Raw genomic sequence first — 23,081 nt, forward strand, 5'->3', positions numbered from 1 at the left:
GTAGCGTTGATGTTATTTCCATGTATACAGAAAGGTTTGAAATGTTTTAGACGAACACATGGAAAATTTCGTGGAATCGACATTAGTGTTTTGTTTGTCAACATTAATCAGTATATAAGTTATCCAGTTTAAGCGATGTGTCGAAAGGAATCTCAGTTTTACAGAATTTCGGACCACTGATTTGATATTGGAGAAGTGCCTCGGTTGATTTTGGAGATTCGTTTTGGCAAAAGCAAGCAGCCTTCTCTTCAAATGATGTAATTTTTAGTCCCCTATAAAACCTAGATTTTGAGCTATGATGTTCAACAGGACTCTTTTTTGCGTTTATTGTTCCGACCCCTCTTGAGGGGGGAGGAATTATATACTCACATGGTTTTTTTTGTTGAGACAATTTTGGCCGATCGATATATTCATCGTAGAGAGTTGAGAATGGTGTCGTCAGGAAGCTTGTCCAGCGTAGAATATGGAATTAAAAACTTTTTTTTTTGATTTTCGTTTTTTACAGGGAGTTATCGAGGTTTAAACTTTTGAGAAAATAGAGTGAATTCTATTGATTTTATTCACATTTTCCGGAACTTTAAACTAAAATTTCGCCAATTTTTTGTAAAATTTTTCAAGAAAGTGTTGTTGATTTTTTTAAAGACAACAAAAAAAATTGTCGGCTACTGTTATTTATTTTTTTGTCAAAAATTCTGGCTAAAATTTTCAAAAAATTCAGACTTTTTCAACAAAAACAGCACGAAATAAGTTTCTTTAGTTTACTTTGATTAAATTTGCAGGAAGTGCACACCCATACACTACAAACAAAATATTTGTACACTCAAAAGGGGGCTATTTCTACTTCAACTTCCGATGCGAGTTCTCTGTAATTAAAAGTTTGCCGTTTTTTTGCTAACTTTTTTCGTTGATTATCTAAAACGCAGGAATTATTTTTGATCATATAACTAACAAAACATCTATATCTATAACATTTAAAATTAATGGACAGACATCATTACCAGGGCTGGTTTTCTAACAATCTTGGTTTGTTACAATCCAAAAATAATTAGGATTGTAATCCGTCGGTCTTTTTAATTACAATATTTAGATCTTTTTTTATATTAAACAAAAAACAGAACATTTCAAACAAAGCTCACTAGTGATAGATCCAGTTGGCTTCCTGATTAGCTCCAATTCATTTTATCTAGTTTGTTGCTTTAAAACTTATGGTCGTTTGGACTTTTAAAAATATTTGATTTAAAAATAAAAAATGGCTTTTTGAACCTTGACTCCATTCATCTTTTAATTTGGTTAAGTGATAGCTTAGTATCAGCAATGAATGCTTCTTTTTTCTACTGATTTAAAGTTCAAAATCTATTGCGGTTTTACGCCTAAAGTTATGGTTTTCTGACTTCGATACATTTCACATCTTTTTTTAATTTTTAGGTGTTTGCCCATTTTTCAAGTTTTCTAGATTTGTCACATTATAACGTAATTGACAGTTCATATATCGCATTATTGGCAATCGAAAAAAAAACAAAATTAAAAACATTTTGTATTAAAATCCTTAAAGATATAGATTATGTTTTCTTACGGCTTCGACACCACTTTCTCGAAGAATTTGATTGAATTTTTTAATTTTGTCTTTAACTGTGGTTTTCACTTTGTCTTTTTAGACGTATGAATTTACCTGAACATTGGCCTGGCTTCTTTGGCGTATCATTGAAGAATAGATGAGCCGATATTCTGATAATAGAAGATAGCTGATTGCTTTCATGACTTTGAAAACAACTGTTTTCCAAAATGAAAAAAAAAACGTTTTATTTTGCAATTTTGTTCCTTTTATTGTCCGTTTGTTACCTAGTCTCGCTAATTACAGGCCAAATATGTCTTTTTTGTTGTCAGGTGAAGTTTTCAAAAGTGATTCGTCTCACAAAACCTAATTTTTTTAAAGAAATCGATACGAATTTACTGGCTTCGACACGGGTTTTTCATTAAAAAAAGTAAATTATTTTTTTTGTCATATTTGACGTTCGTTATGTAGACGTAAGACAAATTCTGGATAATTGCAGGACTCGAGGGCTTCCTTTGGAAGAATAAACGAACCTGTTTAATTTGTTCATTTTGTAATTAATGGCTTTCATTCTTTTTAAAAAAATTTGTTCGAAAAAAAACAAGTATTACTGAATTTTGCCTTTTTTTCTCTTTTGTCTACTTGTTACCTAATTTGATTAATGAGAGTTCGCAAGTTTCTGGCAAGTTTCTTTTGATTTTTTGTTTGTTGTCTAATTGTTGTTCTTTTTAACCACATAAAATTTTGAATACCAACAGTTCTTAATTCCCTTCTTTAGAAGTTTTGGCGATTGTAAAGCAAAGGGATATTTTAGTTGATTTCTTAAGGTTTTCCTTGCTTTGAAATTAAATGTTTGTCTTAAAATAAGCGGAATTTTCAATTTTACTGTTTTTTCCTCATTGTCTAATTGTTACCGAGCCTTATTATTGACTCGTCCCACGTCTTTTCTAATGAATTAAAAGTTGTTTTGTTTAATTTCAGTTTTATTCGACGTTATTTTGACTTTGCTATTCAGTTTTTTTTAAATAACATAATTTCTTTGATGTAATCATTGTTTGTTGTTTTTGTTTGATTTTGCTGTTGGTCTTGATCTCTTTCTTAATATTGATATATTCCGTCAACAAAATGATTCAACTTTTTTTTTAAAAATACTTGATTTTTGTGGGTTTTGCTACCTGTTCCTCATTTGGTAGACAATTATGCCTAAATCGTGGATCAGCTGGGTCGGAACCTTATGTGCAATCGCACATTACCGAGCCTCCTTGTTTGTATTAAGAGGCATTTTTAGCAATTGTTTTCTTATTCTAAAATTAGCCCTGCAAATAGTCCTGACAGGTTTTTTGTCAAAAATAATGAAAATGGTTCTCAGTTAGAACTTTTTGGGGAGCAGACAATGCAGCAGAGCCTGCTCTGCATTTAGTGAAATTTTGATGATAGGTTCTTGAAAAAATCTTGTTGTTCTTTATGATTTTTTCCAAGTTTCAACTTTATTACTTTCGTTTTACAATTTTTCCAAATTTTCAAACAATGTGTTTTCAACAATATTAGATAAAATATTTGTATTTGACTAATTTTTTTGTTGACTGCCTGTACATTAGTGCTAGAATAATCACGAGTATGAGCCTAACAATTGTAAAACTTAATTACTGAGGTAGAGTTTTTTGTGAAGACAAAATTACGAAAACATTGCTAGAATAGGTCATTTTTCAATTGAATACATTGTAAACGCTTCGTTTTACAATACGAACGGTTAAGTGCAAAGAGTGAATACAAATGAATTTTGAACGTGACAAAAAATGACTCGGAAAGAAGGGTCCAATAATATTAAACATAGCAGGACAAGTCCTGGCGTAAAGAAAAATACTAGAGCTAAAACGGACGATGTGTGAATTGGGAAAACCATTTCTAATAAATATCAGAAAAAAAAATTAAAAAAAGAGAAAAAATTAAAAAAGGGAAAGTCAAAAGGCCGCAGAAGAACAAAAAACCGCAACCGAGAAATGAAAATTTGGTTGAAAAACTAGGCCTAGAATGAACTTTGAATGGATTGGGAAAACCAGTTAAAAAAGAATCCGATCCAAAAATCGAAAAAACATTCAAAATCGAAGTGAAAATGCCGCATGTGAACAAAAACCACTAGCGAGAAAGCGAATTTTTGTTCAACCACCAATTTCTCACTCTACTTTAAAATTAGAGCGAAACAATTTTCACTCGCTTTTTCGCTCCACTTACTGTTTCGGCGTGACCAAAATCCTTACTCCAATTTGACTTCAAAAATCATGAAAAATCATGAAGAATTCCGGAAACAACTCGAAGTGATCATCCATTTAAACGCCATCACACTACTCATCAAACAAACAAAATGTGCCTTCACTAAGTTTCTTGAAACAAAACTACGAAACAAGAAAGTAAAAACTATAAAATCAAATCTGTTAAAATATGATTTAAAAAATCTGATCAAATTGTTTTATTAATTGAGATTCGGAAAAAAACTATCTCTGCCAAAATAACTTCATCAAAACAAATAGTATTTACTAAAATCACTTAATTGAATTTAAAAAAAACTTGAGGCTAAATTATTTTATAAAAGCTCTTAATGACAACTTTCACTAAAAAACTGGAAAAAGTCCTCAAATTTTTTAATATTTCAAAAGCATATAAATCCAAAGAAAAATTCCTTCCAGCCAATACGGTATCCAGATGCTCGCAAACCAATAGGCAAGCCATAATAGGCTAAGCAACTTGTCTAAAAACAGAAAAAAAATCGAAAAACTCCAAAAAATTGGAAAAAAAAAGTTCCAATTTTTCCTTTTTTTGTCATATTTCTCAACAAAAAAAAATGATTCCTACCCATATAAATGCAACCAATAAATTTGCCCAAGTAGAAAGAGTATCTTTAATACCTATTTGAGCCTATAAAAACAAAATAATCGTCAAAAAAACGCAAAAAAATAGCCCGAAAATCAGCAAAATGCATTAAAACCTCCGATGTTTCATAAATTCATATGAATTTCCAGAAACCTTCAAACCACTACGGAAACCAGCCTAAAATTAAAGCAAAATCATAATCAAAACTCTCAACCAAAAAAAGTGAAAAAAATGCTTTAAAATGCCGCGCGTGAACAAAAAATTTCGCTCGCTTACAGAATTTTTTTCGCACCTCAATTTCTCGCTCACTAGAAAACAGCGATTTAAACAAAAAACCACTCTTTTGGCTCCGCTCTTCACTTTTGTTCAGCACCAAAATCACTCCAAATCTGTTCACGCGTTTCATTTCCCGCTTCAAAATTCACTCCAATAAAATTAATTAAAAAAGTGACTTCTCCAATACTCCTCTTCGAGTCGTAAAAAAGTTAGCGCCCCAATACAATTCAAATTCCTTGAATTGTAAAAAACCAAGAATCAGTTATAAACGTTACAAGTAAGTTTTGGATTCAACCGTTACAATTGAGGTTGAGCTAGTCACTTTCTGATACTTGTAATTGAAGAATGTTATGATTTCCCAAACCAGATAAAAAAAATCTGATCATATGCATTTATTGTCTTGATCGTCCAATTGCATGATTGCAATCTTTCAATAAAGTTCCTGCTTTCGCATTGACTATCTGTTTAACAGATAGTGCACTAAGCAACATAAGCGATAAGTGTATACAAACAGGAATTTTGAGTTTGGACATTGCATTAAATCTGTAAAGTTTGCCATACATTCAAATCTCTCCTCTTTGTATTAAACACAACAACTGTCTGTATAACAAGCTGTACCTGAGAAAACTTATCTCGGAAGAACAAAACAAATATGGAAATTGTCGCAAATCATAAATATAAAAAAGAAGCGAATTGTTGACCTAATCAATCATTTCTATTTGAAACAAATTGTTCAAACAAAAGTGCCTGTAAGAAACCCAAAATTTGCAGAAGAAATTATCTGCATTTAAATGCAAATTGATCCCAGTAGCAACAAAATCTTCAAAGCGGGAAACAATATGAAAAACTTTGAAAAATACATTTTAAACGCCCAAATGACACAAAATTTAAAACTGTATGCAAAGGCCCTGTAGGTGCTGGAAATGATGTTGATATCTCCTAGGCATACAAATATTGATTGAAATAAGTGAAATTTTCATTTTGTCAACCAAATCTTTGTCTCTATTATGAAAACGATTTGAAAGGGCACACTTTTTCAGTTGCGTTACAAAAAATTTTCTTTTATAATTTTTTTCTACGCCACCTCTCTCAGAACAACAAACCCCACTATCTTTTCCTTGACATTTGTTATTCAGATAATTTTACCTGAACACTGAAAACACCAACAGTCGCCATTTGGCAAATTGAGTTTTTAATGATTAAAACCGACATAGGTTATTTGCTGGTTTAGAAAACTTATCGTGGGAAGCAAAAACCATAGCAATCCCCCTCTTTTTCAGCAACGTTTTTTGTAGTAGTTTGTAATCTGTTTTTTTTCGTGTTCGGAAACTTTTGTTTCGCTATATTCTCTGTATGGTATGCTGATATTGTTTCGTACAAAAATAGTGCGTCTCTGTTTTGATATGCCTTTTTAAGTTTCTACCGGAAAACTTAGCTGAAGTTTTTTTAAGCTCATGGAAATTTCATAGGGAATACAAGGACTTTAGTGCATTTTTCAGTGTCTAGAGTATTTTTCGCTAGCCCAGCTAGTTGTCTTGAACCAGCTCTTGGATGTCAAGGAAAAATACAACTTAAATTACTGGCACCGAAAAAATCTGGTTTAGTTATAGAACTAGCCAACTATACAACTTTGCTAGACCAAGAATGTTATGATGCATCTGATTTTCATTTATATTCAAGTGACTTCAAAAGCATCTATGAACGGCGACTATTAATAAAGTGACCCAAGACAAATTAAAATCGAAGTAGACCGGAGTGGAGATGTGTGGACCGGTTTGGAGGTGCGTAGATGAGATTCTCTTAAAAAATAGTTAATAATATCTTTATAGGGGCTAGGTATAATAAGTCAAATACTTTAATTTATTTTTCTGTAAAAAAAAACAATTTAAATGTGATATAATTCGTTGAACGCCAGTTTTCAACATATCACAGAAACAAAGCATATCAGCTTCGAAAACTTTTATCCGAAGTTTTATCTAATCTTCTTTAGCTCTGTAGCCCGTCATGGAATAATTTTCAATTCAATTTATCTTTTCTTGATCACATTTTAATCGAAAATTGTCTTCATTGACCATATAACAGCATGGTTGTTTGTATCTTTTCTCTTTAGCGTACGTCACAGTAATTAAACTGTCACATACTTGTACAAAAAGCTCTGAAGCTAAACTTTTAAAGAGAATTTTGTCCAAAATCTTCAAATTAGCCTTAAGTGGCCGCGTTTCATTCGAGTAACTTATAAAGGAGCTCTTATTATGAAGTTAAACGTCTAACTAAAGCATTTGATATTACAAAAATCGAAGAGTTAATAAAGCCAGAGAGAAACAATGCAAAAACCAAATGGCGTGCTTTGCTGATGAAATCGAGAATTGTTCTCTTATTTTCTATTGAACCTCTGATTGTATTTATAATCTTTTTGCCGAACAACAATTTACCACACGGCTGTGGTAGTCAAGTTTAGTTTTATCAAGTGCTTGAAAAATTGTTATTTATCTTACTCGAGGGGACATAAATTGCATTAGACATTGGAACACAACAGAAGCGTTGCAGGTCAGTTCATAATTGAAAATGGCGAAAAAAAATTGTAGGGTAAGAGAAATTCTGTTTGTTGGTTGAGAAGAAATTATTCAGAGAAAAACGGTAAGGGTGAATTATTCGGTGAACGCAAAGTAAGCCGAAGTAAAAGTAAGCCCATAATTCATTGTTAACTGTTATGATCACGACAACGCATAGAATTTCTAATTTTTAATGTATTACAAAGAAACGAAATACGCCATTTTTAATGGCATTGAGTGGTTTCAAGCCCCAGCAGACCGCTCTCCATGGTCATGTCTCTCATCTGCTCAGCTAATTATTGCGCCCAACGGCACGTTAGGGAAAATCCATGATATCGCTATCCCGAAAATTTTGGCTCGCCAGACGCACTTTTTCAGAATCCGACTTCCTTGCCTATCCGATTTCTTGACCGCCACCAAGAATTAAACTTGGATAAAAGATAACAACATAATCAGATATAGAACCCATTTTTTGATGTTGTGCAAAATTCTAGCTTCCTAAAAACCATAAAAAAGGATTCATTGTTCCTCATATTGAAGCTTAAAATATTTGCATTTTTAGTTCAATTTGGATCATAGGTAGTAGAACTTTATATTCCCCCTTTCTTGTTGCTGCGTTAAAGACCATGTTTAACGCAAGTTCTGAGGTCTCCACTATCGTTTGTTGTATTATTTTTTCAATTCAGAAAGAGCCCTTAGGTCCATCTTTACTCCGCCTGCCATAAGTTTGATATCTTCCAAATTTACATTGGTTCGATCGAGGTAGAAAAGGTGAGAAAAAAGATAGAAAAAATATATCACCGTACCCAAACAGCAGTTTTATGCGACTACTTTGATTTAAAAAAATAAAACACCTCCTCCAATTTAGTAAATTATTTTTAATTCAAAAAAATAAATCGCCGACAGAGATGAAGAATACTATGTTTATTAAAAGGTTAACAAGAATCTAAAATAACTCTATACATGAAGCAACGGAAAGAAAAGTTGTACATTTGAGACCACCGAGAAAAGTAACATTTTGTCTAGCAAATTAAGCGCGGTTTTGAGACAAAGACAATTTTCGTCGAGACAAGACAATTTTCTCTAAAGTTTCAACATAACGTGAGAAAACGTTTTCTTGACTGAAGTGACAGAATATTTTTTATCCTCACTGTGGTTTTCTTTTCTTTTTTAAATTTTTTTTGTTTACAAGATATGACTCGTTCAAAAATGATTATGATCAGACCATAAAGACACACGGGGGTTTCGGTGCGTTCAAAATAACACGCGACTAAATGCTGTGAATCAAGCAAAAGGCTGATCATACAGAAGAATTTGAACGAGCTAAAGTGTAGTCCAAAACGCTTTAAGCGAGCCACATTCTAAACATAAATGAACACCAAAAAGCAAAATTCTGATCATATGCACCTTAAAGAGCCAAAGTGTCTGATAATAGGTGTTAATGGTCTGAATTGTTGCAAAAGGGCTTTTGGTCTGCGACTACCCAATCATGCACAATTTTTACGAGGACCTCGAACAATTTGTCAGACTAAATTTAATATGCTCTTAATTTTCTCTCTTTGGATCTGTATTCGTTACGCACAGTACAAAAAAAGCGAGCATGATTAAAAGTAAAAACGGGTTGTTAACCTGGTATGTATACATTTTTCATCAAGCTACCAGGGTTTTTGCAAATTATTCTTGCTGCAACCAGCATTTGGGCAAAATCACACCTTCGGTAGCCTTTTCGTCTCTTCAATTTCGTCAAAACTAAATTGACATTCAGGAAGTGACAATATGGACGGAAAATTCCAATCTGGTTTAACACTTCAGATAGATTTTTAAACAATTGAAAATATTGACAAATAAGAAGAAATGGAACCACAAGAGCCCAATTACCTACAAATGAATTCGAAATATTGACTTTTTTTAGCACCATCAAAAGTAGCGTTCATGTTTATGTTCAAAGAAATGCGTGAGAGACAAATTGATTGAGACTATGCAATTTAGCATTGGAAAAAAAAGCAATTTGATTTTCATTTTGAAGTTGAGAACTTGAGCTAATTTTTTCTGCACTGTTATCTGTATAAAACTAACGTTCCTTCTGAAAAGTAAGTGCCTAGTTTTTGGTTTTTTTGACCTCAAAGCCGGGTTCATTCAACCTTGCATTGAATTCTACCCGGGTCGAGGTTTTTGGTGAATTTTTGTAACAAATGTGTTGAAGGTGGTGAATTTTGGCAAGAAAAGCGGTGATTGCGGTGAATGCGATGAAAAAAAATATTTTATAGCTTTTCTTACAAAATTCATCGCCAAGTTCGACGCATTTCTTACCGCATTTCACCGCAAAAATCACCGCATTTGTTTTCCAAAGTTTATTGAATCTTATTTAAATTCGGAATAAATATCATAGAAGTACGTGACAGTGGGCGCAGTTGAATAAGAAGTTGAAGGCATGCAGGAGGTGGGAGGGTGGATTCATGTATGGAAGTTTTTTGTAATTATACCGAGAAGGCGGTGAAAATAAATAATTCACCGCATTACACCTCATCCACCGCAAAAGGATGTAAGAAATACGCGGTGAAAATTGTTTTTCTTCATAGCATTTCAACGCATTTCCTACGAAAATTCACCGCTAAACCTCCCCGGTGCAACGATTCCTACTAATCGCATTAGGATTACTGATTATCTTACTAAAACCCGCTTTTTCATGATATCCTGCTCGGAAAAAAGCTTTCACAAGCTTTTCCGTAATTTCCTGCTCGGAAAAAAACTTTCAAACTTCTTTTTAGGATTCTGACATTTCTCAATTTTTTCTAGTGGGAAAAGTGAGAACTTGCACATACTTACCACCACCTACATTTCCTGATAAATTTCTTGATAGGATCCTGGTAAGGTTTCTTCTATTCTCAACGGGAACAAAACAAGAACTTTGGGATTCGTTTCACCGGGTCGATCCGGATAGACAATATTGACCAATGTCTCTCGATTTTGTAAAAATAGACTAAATTTAAAAGTGTTTTTCTAAGTCCCAGTTAACTCTCAAAGAAAAAATTGATATAAAAGACCCCATTTTGTCAATTTTTCTTCAAATTTGAAATTTACTCAATTTTTTTCCTGAATTCTGCTGTCGAAATAACTATATATCTCAAAAACGAAGCGTATATGTAAAAAGTTAACAAAATTAATGAGCTCAGTTACAGTTCCCCAGCCACATTAAACTAAAAATCGAGGAATGACTTGAAAACATGAAATCAATTTGAAAAAAAAATGCTTAAGTTATCAAGAGCCTAGTAAAGAGCCTAGTAAAGAGTCACTGTCCTGCTAGCCATACCAGCCAAACAAATCTTTTTTTGACTCCAAGAACATTCAAGCCATTCGAAAATGTCTACAAATATAATACAATTCAGATTAAGGTAGCTCAAAATTGTTAGTGTACAGTATCAAATGGTCTTTTCGAAAAAAAATAGCAAATGGCATCCGGTTAGATCGAAGTATTATTGTCCTTTAGTCTTAGGAAACAACGTTTCTCCTGACCAGCTGGAAGTTGTACATTTCATCCTTTTGCAAGTTTAGTTTTTTCCTTAAATTAGAATGTCATTTTCAACGAATAAAAGCGTTTAGCTGAATGACCTAAATCGTTGGAAAACCAAAAGTAGCAATCAAAAACAAGACTCCTACATTGGCAACACAAAAAACTTACTCTTGCTTTAATGTTTGCGGACCAAAAAAAAAATTTCTCGTATACAAAATAAGTTAAAAAGTAGACATCAAAAATTAGCATTTCGAATAAACGCGCTCAATACAAAAGGCTGTCAGACATTCTTGATTATCTCGAGGTTAGAATTGTGTGAAAATTAGTCGATTTATCAGAACCATAAATTTCTTCCTTATTTCGATTAGGAGTATTCTCGATCAAAATTTTTTTCGAATCAAAGGTTCTAAAAGGTTCACTATTTTTGCTATTCTAATTCCAAAAGTTAAGAACTAATTATGACCAGGCAAGAAAGTTAAACTTATCAAATTCAAGTTCTTCCCCAAGAACTTTTTATATCAAATTACCAAAAAATATCGTTTTCAGATTTTTTTTGTATTATTTTTTTTCAAAAGAAAGAAATCATAAACGTTTAGAAAGCATGTGTACAAGTTATTTGTATCCCACCAAAGCACACGCCACACATTTTTTTGGATGAAGATTCTATATGCAGTCTTGTCGAGAACATGACTTGTGTTATCTTGAATGCTTATTTGGGCGAAAATTTATATATTGTAAGATTTAGAATGTTTTTAAGATAAAAAAGTTAAACGTTTGTAAGGTCTATATCTATATTTCAATATAGACGGTTATGTTGCACGATGCTTGCTAATTCGTTGTATTCGATCTCTCTCTGCTTTGTTTGGTTGAATACGCGAATCCTTTAGTGGAATGTACAATATACTCTCCCTTTTTGACCATTCAGAGAAAAAGGGTGTGCACTGTCAACAACTTTTGGAGCCTGATTTCTGTCATGGCTTCCACAAAAATATAGTTATAAAAACTTGTTTTTGCTCTTTATATTTATACGTAAATCAATAATGTCTAATCTTGCAATCTAGGTCTATTTCCAACTTTTGTTGGCTCACAATTTTTCTGTACGTTTACTTTATCAATAAAAATGCAAATTTTGTTCAATATCAAGTTTTCATTCAAGATGACTATAAAACGTATTGATAAGTTGTAGTTCTGCTTGTCTTCAAACGCTTTCCATTTTGTAAAATATTCTGTTTAATTGCAAAAACGATATCAAGTATAGTCCTGCACGAAAAAAAACTTATTTTGCAAATTTGTTTGATCTTGGGGAAAAATCATTCAAGACTAAGCATATAAAATTCTAGAATTTTTTCAAACTCTTACAAGATTTCCATTTCTTCTCGACTTGGGTAATCACATATGCTGTGCAACTGGGGAATGCATTACTAGCTGAGGGAGGTCAAACAAACGGAAAAGTTTTGATCATTCGTTTTTGGAGCGTCCAAAAAGAAAAAAAGAAAAGAGGGATTTCTAATTCACGCAAACTTTGAGTTGATTAGAGCAAAATTGAGTTCATGTCCATACATTTGTGAGTTCATGTTCAGATTTTCGCGCATTCGCCAGACTTTAGTGCGTTTTCGATGTTTCCGGCCTATGAAAATTTTGAAGGCACGACGCCCCCCCCCCCCCCCCTCGTGTCTTCATCTTCGCTCTGGGCCATGCTTGCTTCTGTCTTGGACCTCAGCCTGGGAACTTACCCCGGTCGACGTCCAAGACCGAAAGTTGATAGTTCCAAACCGAAATGAACGTACACGCCGGGTGTCGTGCGTTCGAAATTACACGGTCTGGAAACACGAATAAACACACAGTAGTCTGGAAATAGGCAACTTTTAACGCTAGATATAGGTCACATTGGTCGCACGAAATTCTGGTTAAAGGGTCTTTTAAAAGCACGAAGAACGCACAAATATTTTTGATCGCACGAAAGTTCGGACATAAGTACGTTCCATCTGGAGTGATCTGGACATACACATGTTTTGCCTGAGACTGTCTGGACATATGGACTTTCGGTCTGGGACCTCAACCTGGGCATTATTTTCCCGTAAACTTGACTTTTGTATTCTACTCAAATTCGGTCTTCACAATTTTCGCAGCAGGTGCTCAAATAACTTTTGTTTCAGTGAAAATGGCGCTACCCTTTGTGGTTGGGGGTGGTGGCGTAGGCGGAGGAGGAGGTCAGTCTGTGATGAATGACGTCACCACACAAGCCCCAGTGTCAATTGGGGACTTTGTCAGCTTCTACAGCCCAGAAGGGGGAGGATACCTCTACAACAGACAAGCTGGGTAAGATTCCTTGGGTCTTCCCATTATCAAACTTGGGTTAACTTTGGGTTAAATTCCGAGTCTTGTAAACAGGCGCAAAGTGTGACGTTTGGTTCTGAGATGGAATTTAATCATGCTTCGGCTTCGTTAATTGACTCTTTTACCCACGTTACTCGCAGAACTGCTGCCAAATTGATAACGGATCATTCGCCGTCACATTTAATTGCAGTATTCATACCCTATCTTATTAAGGGATAAATCACACAAATCTCTCACAAATATTATGAGCGTATTTTGAGAATTTTTAAGCGAGAATTTGGGGCGGATAATTTTAAATAGTTTTCGCAATCTTCGAGTTTCACAAATTGCAAACAGATCTGATTAAAAATTTGGATGCAATATAATACTGCACACCAATGGCGCATTTGGTGTATAATGACAACAGTAGTAGTAAAACCGTATATATATTTTCCCTTTTCGCCGCCAAAATAATTTTTTGTTTTGGGGAGGGTTTGTTTTAACTCAATATCACTAACTGGTTGTTTTTGCAGAATTCAGTTCAACACATTGGCAGTCAGCCGAGACCCAGATCAGATCTACCCAAACTTACCCAATCCACACGGTGAGTTCTTGCCTGTAAATAAAAAAAACATTAATTCCCATTAAGTTATTAACAGCAAAACAACTAAATGGGCAGTGTAGATCAGAGTATAAATGAAATAAATTAAATATATTACGGTTTACATTGAGACAGTGGTACTATGAAAACTTAAAACTTTTCCATGATGCCTTGCCGTACGACGCATTATTCGAGTTTTGTTTAAATAAATGAAAGAAAAACAATTTAAGATGTTTCTTTAGTACTATTGGTCTTGTATCCATTTCAATTATGTTTTTAAAAAAATTCACGTTAAGAAATTTATTATGAAGGATAGAGTTTTCTAGTGCAGATGAGTTTATTTTGTGATTGAAGCAGTATTTTTTGGTTGGTTGGCTGTAGCGTAGATTTGATGTTGGTAAATGTAGTTTTTCAAAAATCGGAAGCTGGTTACTGGTAAATATTCAACAAAAACTAGAGCTGGAAAGGCCGCCTCATCCCTTGTGAAAAAATTTTGGAATACTGTGTCTTCCAAAAATATTGAACATGGGTGGAAATTGTCCGGATCAAGAATTCAACGAAAAAGAGATCGAAATAATGCAGTGAACTTCTGTGGGAAAAAATAATTTTCAGAGGACAATTCTTACAGTAGAATTTTACACGTCGAAGTAAAGGAGGTGATTTTTGAAAGAATTGTAATTTTTGACTCTGAGTTATTCTATTACTTCATTCAAGACGATTGTTAATTGACTCGCAGTTTGGATCATTTTTATCTCTGTTGTGTGGATCCTTTGCACCAACGAGTTTTTTTCCCTGCCTTAGCTTTGCATTTAACTTAAAAAAATGATTATTAAATTAATAATTGCATTGTCTTTTAAACAACAATCGCATTATTGTTAAATAATAATCAAATTATTCACATACAGTTTATTGTATAAAAATTAGCGAACTATTTCCCTCCATTATAAAATTGTCCTATCTTCATGATATCAAGCTTATCAGGCTGCAGACGTGGGTTCTGCTATGTCCAAGTCGAGGGTTTTCTCTGCTGAGAAAGCATCCTAGTCTTGGTCGTCTACCCAAGTCTGTTGCCTCTCTGCCAACACTTGGTGGCTCTCTGCATCTCTGAATCAGGCCTGATAGGCTCTGCCGATTTGCTACGGGACCGGTGAACTTAGCGTTAATTTTATGTCACATTGTTGGTAGTGCTATAAAAAAATTTCAGTGCCGGCACAGTTCTAAAAAAAGTTCTGAACAAAAAACCCATTTGTTAAAACTTTGTAACATTTTGGAATTCGAATCACATAAACTATGAAAAGAACCTCAGTATTTTGATATGATCATATGCAAAGGACTTCACTATTGATTTTTTGATTTTCAGACCGATAATACGAACGGTTTCGTACGATTGAAAATCGAGCATAGCAATGACTTTCTACACTCGCAGTCAAATTTAATAGCAATTCTCCGTTGCTAGTCTAAATTTCTTCTTGTTGGTTATAGTCAAAATATTCTCAGTAAAATTATGCTTATAATTTTGAAATACTATCAGGAAGGTCTAATAATTATAGTCACACTTAACCAACACGGGGAAAGGACACTTTTCAAAACTATTGATGATAGCCGTCATGGCCCAAAAAAAAACATTTTTGTTGATTAGCCTTGTTGGCTCTACTAGTGGAAGACAATCTTTGCAGACAATTTAAAATTAGCTGGATCATTACAAAATTTTGGCTGATTAGCGTCCTTGGTTAGAATGTTGTAATTTGCCAGAATAATCCTTCCAGATACGAACCCACGCACTCAATTAAACAGAGTTCCGGATATTGATCTTTATGAAATTAAAATTTCATTACCCGATTGTAATTTCCTTGAAAAATTTTTTTTATCGAACTGGAGCAATGCTATAGAACAAATTTGGTAAACTTTGAGAGGCGAATTTGAAATAAAATTATGCCTCAAAGATAATTTCCAGTTTCTTTTTGTTAGTCTTCAGATCGCGAAACTAAACATGCCAGAGAAAAGTCTCTGCAAATTGAATTTTGAAATAAGTTTTCTCAAAATTGTTCTCAAGTCAACCAACAATGAGAATTGCTGTCATAAAAACAACTAACAGGAAGACAGAATTCCATAAAATTTTAAAAATTGCCTATAAATCCACAGCAACGATTTGCAGGTTCTTGACTTCTAGATCAATACCCAAAAAGCACATTTCAATTAATTTTGCGTTTCGTTGAATTGAGCGCCAAAACTCTGTTCATAGTTTTTTTTTTCAAATTATATACCATTATCAACGATGGAATATTTTTATGCAAAACTTGGATACAAATTACTAAAATTGTCGAAAAAACTTACACTTTGTCACGGATAAACATTAACCATTTCCACAACTTTGAACACATTAATTGCCAAAAACCCTAGTGCCCAATTTTCTTAGATTTTTTGAGACCCCATTCAAAGACTTAATTGTTCTTTTGAACCACAATATTTTGTGCAATCTCAAAACAGCCAATTGTCCACTTAATCCGTATTTTTAATCAAGAGGAACTTTCTGATTTTAATCACCAATTTTGATTTCCTTCATTTCAGTCTAAATGACACTATCTAAGTTATCTGGAAAGAATTAGTTATAGTGTGAAAACAAGTGACATATGAGGTAGATATTAGGGACAAAAGATTTTCCCAAGTTCTCACTCTTGCCCCAAAATTACTCGGTAAAAGATGAGTGCACATACCTCCAATTTAGTAGCAAACTTGAGCCAAATTAGGCCAATTCAACTCCTTTCTACGCTTGCTTACAGCTCTAACCTTAAACATCGGTCGTGAAGTTGTCTGACAAAATTGACCATATTTTATGTCGATTTTTTAGCATTGGCCGCGTAATCTCATGTACACCAGCGTTACAAATTTCTGAGAATCTTTAATTCAACCTTTGAAAAACCAAACAGCCAATTTAACCAATTTTTGTGAGTTAATTAAAATTTTGGTGTGTAAAAAATTAAGATAGCTCGCTACTGCTTGCACTGATGGCGCACTTCAAAAGTATAAATCTCAAACTTGAAAAGTTTTTTTTCTGATAGAAGAACTTCAATGTTTTCCTGCTAGCAATCTTGCAGTAACGATTACAAGTTATTAAAAAGTTGGTTTGCTAGTAATAACAATTGAATTCAATCACTTCTCATTTTAACAGTAAATCTTATATCCAATTTTCAAAAAAATTTTAGATTGCGTCATTAGAGCGTTTTAGCGTTTTAGCGCTTAACGTTCATCAATTTAAGTCTCCGAAATGAAGATACATTAATTGCGGAGGTCTGAAAACATATTTTGGACATTCTGACAGTGTAGGATTTATCAAGATAAAATTACACTATAAATGCAGAAAAATAGAGTTGATTTTCATCCTCTTGAATTTCAGTTGCTGTATTCAAAATCTGTGTTGCCAACAGATACAAACTGGACAAACAGTTCCGCAAGTTACAGGAGCAGTCCAAGTAAGTTGGTTTTAATTTTTTTCAATTTCTGTCAAAATATCTTCTGATAATTTTTGAAGAGCTGTTACTTAAAGTACCCAGATTGTAAATATGAGATGAACAATAGAACGGAATGATTAAGAATGCACATTTAGCATCAATTTATTTGTAAAGTGCAATCATTACAGTACAAATTTCTGAAGTAAGTTTTGTTTCACTCATTCACATTTTAGGTCCGGGTAAGTTTTTAAAACAACGCTGTTTGGACTTTTAGTAATTTTACGATCAAAAAAGATGTTTTATTTGCAAGTTTATTTTTCATTAATGAATATTATTATGCTGGCCCTTACTGGTAAGCACTTTTACCCCATGAATGTCCTATCACATTTTAACGTGTACTGGTATGTCGTGTCTTGTCGTGCTGTGTTGTGTCGTGTGATCAAATCTGAAAATAATTGACTCTTCGTATCTTTTTGTAACCCTGTTATGGAAGACAATTCATCTGTCAACTGGCCGAGAGCTTACCCAGGCTGAGGTCCCAGACCGAAAGTCGATATGTCCAGACCGAAATGAACGCTCAAGGGGGTGTCGTGCGTTCAAAATTACGCGGTCTGGAAACACAAATCAACGCACGAAAGTCTGGACATAGGTAACTTAGAACGCACGAAAGTCTGGACATAGTGACCCTGAAGCGCCGGAAAATTTTTTGAATGGAAACAAGAATTCCAAAACTGATGAGCGCATATTTGAGTCAGCGCTCTTACTAAAGTGCCCATTCAAGTGAAAGTTTTCTATCAAGAAAATCTCAACTCACTTGTGTTTAAAAGTTGCGAAATGTCGAACTGCAGGAAAATTCGCATCCATTATTTTGCTTTGCTTTAGACAATTTCCCGCCTAGAATTATAGACCATTGCTGAAGTTGCAAAACAAAATCAAATTTTACTTACTGGGTGGCTGGTACCCCCTTCAGTCAATACCTTCATCGAGCACCTTTTGTTAATCTAAAAAGCAACAAATGCTGTGGCACCTCATCACAAACATCACCTTAAGATATCTATACTTCAAATGAATACTTTATAAAAACGTTGTATACAACTTATATGAATAAAGCTGGTGATAGGCCTGGACATAAACGCACGAAAGTCTGAACATACGAAATTTTGAACGCACGAAATTCTGGACATAGAGGTTTTTGAACGCACAATATTCTGGACTTGAACGCACAAATTTTGAGAACTTGAGCGCACTAAATTTGGTTTGGAACGCACGAAAGTCTGGTCAAATGTGATTTTGAACGCACGAAAATCTGGACATAGGGACTTTTGAACGAACAAAGAAGAATGCACAATTATTTTTGAACGCACAAACGTCTGAACATAGGTACGTTCGCGCTGGAGATGTCTGGACATAGACATGTTTTGTCTGGGAAGGTCTGGATATATGGATTTTCAGTCTGGCTACCTCAGCCTGGGTAACGTTCAGATTAGGGACAGTCTTTCATTATGTGTGAAACGTATTAAACAAAAGAGTGCTGGATAAATCTTTCCCCTTTTGGGTTTTTATTGTCTTGCCAGCAAAATCATTGCTGGATGAAGCCAGAGCGTGCAGTTGAAATTCCTTGATATGTAATATTGGCTTAAAATAGCTCATAATCCATTGGTTTTTGGAATTTTAGTTATGACATATTTTCGAACAAACAAAAAAAATATAACTTTCAAAAGTGTTCCTCAAAACTCTTGTCAAAAAAAACGAAACCGAAGTTTGAAAGTTTGACATTTGCCAAGCTATCATTATTTCCTTTTTCTACTCTAGTTTATATAACTGAGGAAAGGTGAAGAATGTTTACTTTTTTATTGTTGACTAATTGGTTGATAGACAGCTCAAAATAATTACGAACGTGAATAAACTAAATAAACTTAAAATTTTCAAGTCAACTGAAAAGTGTTTTTTTTTAATTTTTGGCAAAATTTGATTTTTTTTTGGTAGTGGAAGACTATTGTAAGTGTCTTACTAGATAACCGTCGTAATCTTGCGTCTTAGCAGATAACCTTTATTTGCAAGACTCTCACAAGATCTTAGCAGATAACCGTCCCAGTTCGGCTAGGGTAATGGATCAGACAGCAAAATCTTGCCTGAAATTTGAACTCATGTTAATTAGACAAATAATGCTTTATTGTTGTCTCATAAGAACGTGAATGTACGGTAAACAAAACAGCGTGCACTCAACAGGGTGAAATATCCGCCTTTTTGGTAGTGATGTTAAAAAATTACAAATCGAAACGTTGGTCTAATTGACTACGTTTTTCAACTGCACAAAATACAACTTAGACAGCTCGAACATAACAAAAATAGAACCCCTTCCTACAGCCCAGAACATCGCCAATATGTTATTTACATAAAATACGTTAAGCTGGACTATGGTAGCCTTTTATTACTAAACTAGTTGACTCTTCGCAATGAAACCTTAGGTGAAAATAAAACGTACGCTCCAGAGCCATTTTTGCCAATTTTCCAAAATAGGCTTGCTAAATTCGTCGTGAAAAAGTTGAAGTTTGAAAGAATTGAACCAATGCGTTTGCTGAATTGATTGCCTAGTAAACATTGCAAAAAAATTCTGCAAAACGAACAACCTTGGCCAAACTTTGAAAACATTCAAAGGCCGTAATGCGGCGCCGTATACGTCTCAGAGGAAAGCAAAGCCGCCATCCTAAGATCTTGTTCAATGATTTCGAGACAAAAAAAAACAAATCAATAAATTTTGATTTGATGATGCTTTTTAGAGCTGATGCAGATGACGTTTCACTGAAGGCAAAGCTGAACGAAGCCGAGGTAAGAACCAATATCGCAATAATCTTTTCTCTAATCGTTTAAAAAAATTTTAAACATTTCAACTAATTTGTGAAGGCTTGTATTGATCTTGGTTATAAAACCAGTCTATAGATGTCATAAAACCAGTCTACTTGCGTTGTAAAATGGTTATCGAATCAAACCCCTTTAATCACTGAGTGATATTATTATGATAAATGGTAAAATTGACAAAATATTCATTTGGAAGCATACGAGGAAAGGAATACCCTGGCAGTGGTTTCCAAGCATTCAGGTAAATATTCGAGGTTGCCTTATTGAACACCCCCCCCCCCCCTCCCCCAATTAAGTAAATTAGTACCACTGTTGTTTTGGTGAAACAGATGATACTGTTAATGGCAGCGAAGAACAGATCCTCAAAATTTCCGTTATTTAACCCTAGTATAATGACACCACCCTCCCCACTCCATCTACCCCACTACTTCCACCATCATCAGCAGTTGCGAAGCGTTTGCCGTTGCTTTTCAAATCAATATATGTTAACGAATTAAATTTTGCTTTAAACAGTCGTTCGCTTTGATTCGAACATTGCAATTTTCCGTAACAATTTGCCGCAACAATTCATTCTAGAAGCGCTTCCTTTTAAAACTGGGATTATTTTTAAGCTAAATTTTTTGAGCTATCATAGATACAATTGGTGCGAAAATTAGACACTTAAATTGAGCGATAAAGTATTGCAGGACTGGTCACCTAATTTCCAACTTAATTCCTACCTCAATTCCGCAAAAATGGCGGAACCACTTTTGAGAAAAAAAGATACTAAGCTTGGCTCCTAGTTCTGTTATTTTTTTGCCTTAATTTGTATCTAATTTCCAAGCGGAGGATTTTTACTATGAGGCAAAACTTTTACTGAGGAGGAAATTTTGGGGTATACCTCTGCATCATAATGATTTCAGCAATTAGCTGATATTTGATTAACTAGTTATTAAACTCATCATAACTTGATGTTTCCATAATTTCCCTATGAAATAGAAAACTATTCCGCTCTGCAGTGATTCTCAAAAATATCATAGTTATCTGCACTTCCACATAGAAACAATTTGATTCGTGTTTAGCTTGCAGCCCAGGCCGAGAGCGAGGGTAACATGTCTGAACAAAAACGACTGCAAGGCAAACCATTGACATACGGAGCTACAATTCAACTGCAACATCAATTCTCCCACAGATACGTGCATGTCAACACAAACAGGACCTCCCGGACATCATCGAGTGACATGATGGTGGAGCTGTTGCCACACAGTTCAAAAAGTGCTCATTTCAGAATAATGCCACGTTACAAAGTGAAATCAGAGGGAGACATTGTAAGTACTGGAAGAATAATTTTAATTTGATCGGGGTATACTTTCAAAAATTAGGGTTGATGATTCACACTTACTCTAGCCCTAAAATAAAAGAATAGTGTAGAAGCCCATAGTACAGTCGGAAAAATGCGAGAAAAATTGTAAGGTTGAAAAACTAGAAAACTTCACCCCATTTAAATATTTCTGCAAAAAATACCTCTTTTCGCTTGGTCTATAATGTTTTGGACAAACAACGATAACTTGGCTGAGAATTGAAGAACTTGTATTGTAGTTAAAAAGGGCAAGTAACGAAATTGAAAAACAAATTTATAATTCCGCTAATAATCATTTTACCTAAAACAGGTTTGGGAAATTGACAAAAAAATTCACCGTTACTCACGAAAATGATTTTTTTGGCGATACCAGTTAAAAGATAGGGTCGAGTGAGCGAGAGTGGAAAAGAGTGAAAGTAAGCAATTTTAGTACAAATTGCATCAAATCTGGAATATTCCTCACTACTATCAGCTAAAGGATATTTGCAATTTTGCAGAAAACTGTGCAAAACTTTGTCAATTTTTATACGATGTTAGTGTCAAATTTTGCATGATATGCGTAACTGGTTTCTGTGTGCTTAATTTCATGATTATAGTAACTAACTTCGGTGACTTCAAAAAATCTGACTTCTGCAAATTTTTGTCCTTTTCGTCAGCGCTTTACTGACATTATCTGTGTTTGGCGTAGTTTTTTACAGAACTAAAAGCGTAAATCATTTAAATTGTGTGTATTTTTGTGAGTGATTTTTAATTTATTATTATTATTTTTAATATTAATTTTAGTATTTCAAAAATAAATAAAAAAACGTGATAAACCGAATTTACATTGAGGCGAAAACAATTCGTGTCAAATTTGTTTTGTTTCGCAGCTCGCATATTTTGGTAGAATGAAGCAGAAACACATGCGTTAAAAATGTGTGAAGTACGGATTTTATGCGACTAATTAGTAATTGAATCAATCCTTCCGTTTTTAAATCTTTAATTTCAATAATCAGAAATTCCCTAGAAATTATAGCACAGTTTTATTCAGACCCCGAGCTGACCCACAGTGTATTACAGCGCTGTCTGAGCTAGAGTGCATTGTAAACATGAATGATTTGTTGCAAATGAAGAAAAACACTCAGTTTCCACGGTTCAGAACTGTATCCGACTGCTTGAATTCTGGCCAGAATTTATTTCTGACAGCCATGTCTCTGGACAGACATGGCTGTCCAACTGCACTGACTCTAGACGTTCATGACTCCTAATGACTCAATTCTTTGGAGAGTTTTCAAGTTTATGTATTTCAGATTGTTTGGGTTTTGTTCTTGTCAATTTGGTGGTGTTATCCTTTTTTTGGTTTTCTTCGTGCATTTTTGATAAGTACTGCTATCTTGTTTGTTGCTGTTATCCACTTATCTTTGTGAAATTTTTTCAAGTTTTTTATGAAGTATTTTTAGGTATGGAGCTCACAAAAAGTTTGATTTAGTGTTTGGATCATGCGTCCTTCACTCTTAAAGACCTGTGGTCGTTTCAGAGGTTCAGGATATCATTCGATTCTCATTTTATGTTCCAGTTGAGTCCAAGCCGCAGGTTTTGTTTGACAATATCAACTAGGCAATATCACGAACATTGCAAAAAATGATACGTATTTTAAATGTTGTATTATGTCATAATGTTATATTATAATTGACATTAATTAACTGTTATAGATCATGTCATTTTCCAAAAACATGAGTCTGAGGCTGTTGATTTCTAGTAAAGCATGAGTATTTTGAG

The 23,081-nt window shown here is 34.0% G+C and overlaps 1 protein-coding gene across 4 annotated transcripts in view; it reads left to right on the forward strand.

The window, feature by feature from the left end:
• Positions 1 to 7,019: 7,019 nt before the first annotated feature.
• The window catches only part of LOC142342611 (inositol 1,4,5-trisphosphate-gated calcium channel ITPR2-like), a 144,995-nt gene continuing 128,933 nt past the window's right edge, over positions 7,020 to 23,081 (forward strand). For 2 of the 4 annotated variants that reach the window (XM_075394021.1, XM_075394020.1), the window contains exons 1-6: positions 7,020 to 7,243; positions 12,916 to 13,078; positions 13,609 to 13,679; positions 17,071 to 17,146; positions 19,906 to 19,954; positions 21,046 to 21,291. In XM_075394021.1, coding sequence (XP_075250136.1) covers positions 12,921 to 13,078; positions 13,609 to 13,679; positions 17,071 to 17,146; positions 19,906 to 19,954; positions 21,046 to 21,291 — 600 coding nt within the window. In that variant the 5' untranslated portion in view covers positions 7,020 to 7,243; positions 12,916 to 12,920. The remainder of the gene's footprint in view (positions 7,244 to 12,915; positions 13,079 to 13,608; positions 13,680 to 17,070; positions 17,147 to 19,905; positions 19,955 to 21,045; positions 21,292 to 23,081) is intronic. The other 2 variants (XM_075394024.1, XM_075394023.1) reach the window with 1 other exon arrangement.

Source organism: Convolutriloba macropyga, chromosome 7 (genome assembly GCF_964194025.1).
Source record: "Convolutriloba macropyga chromosome 7, txConMacr16.3, whole genome shotgun sequence".
NCBI lineage: Eukaryota > Metazoa > Xenacoelomorpha > Acoela > Convolutidae > Convolutriloba > Convolutriloba macropyga.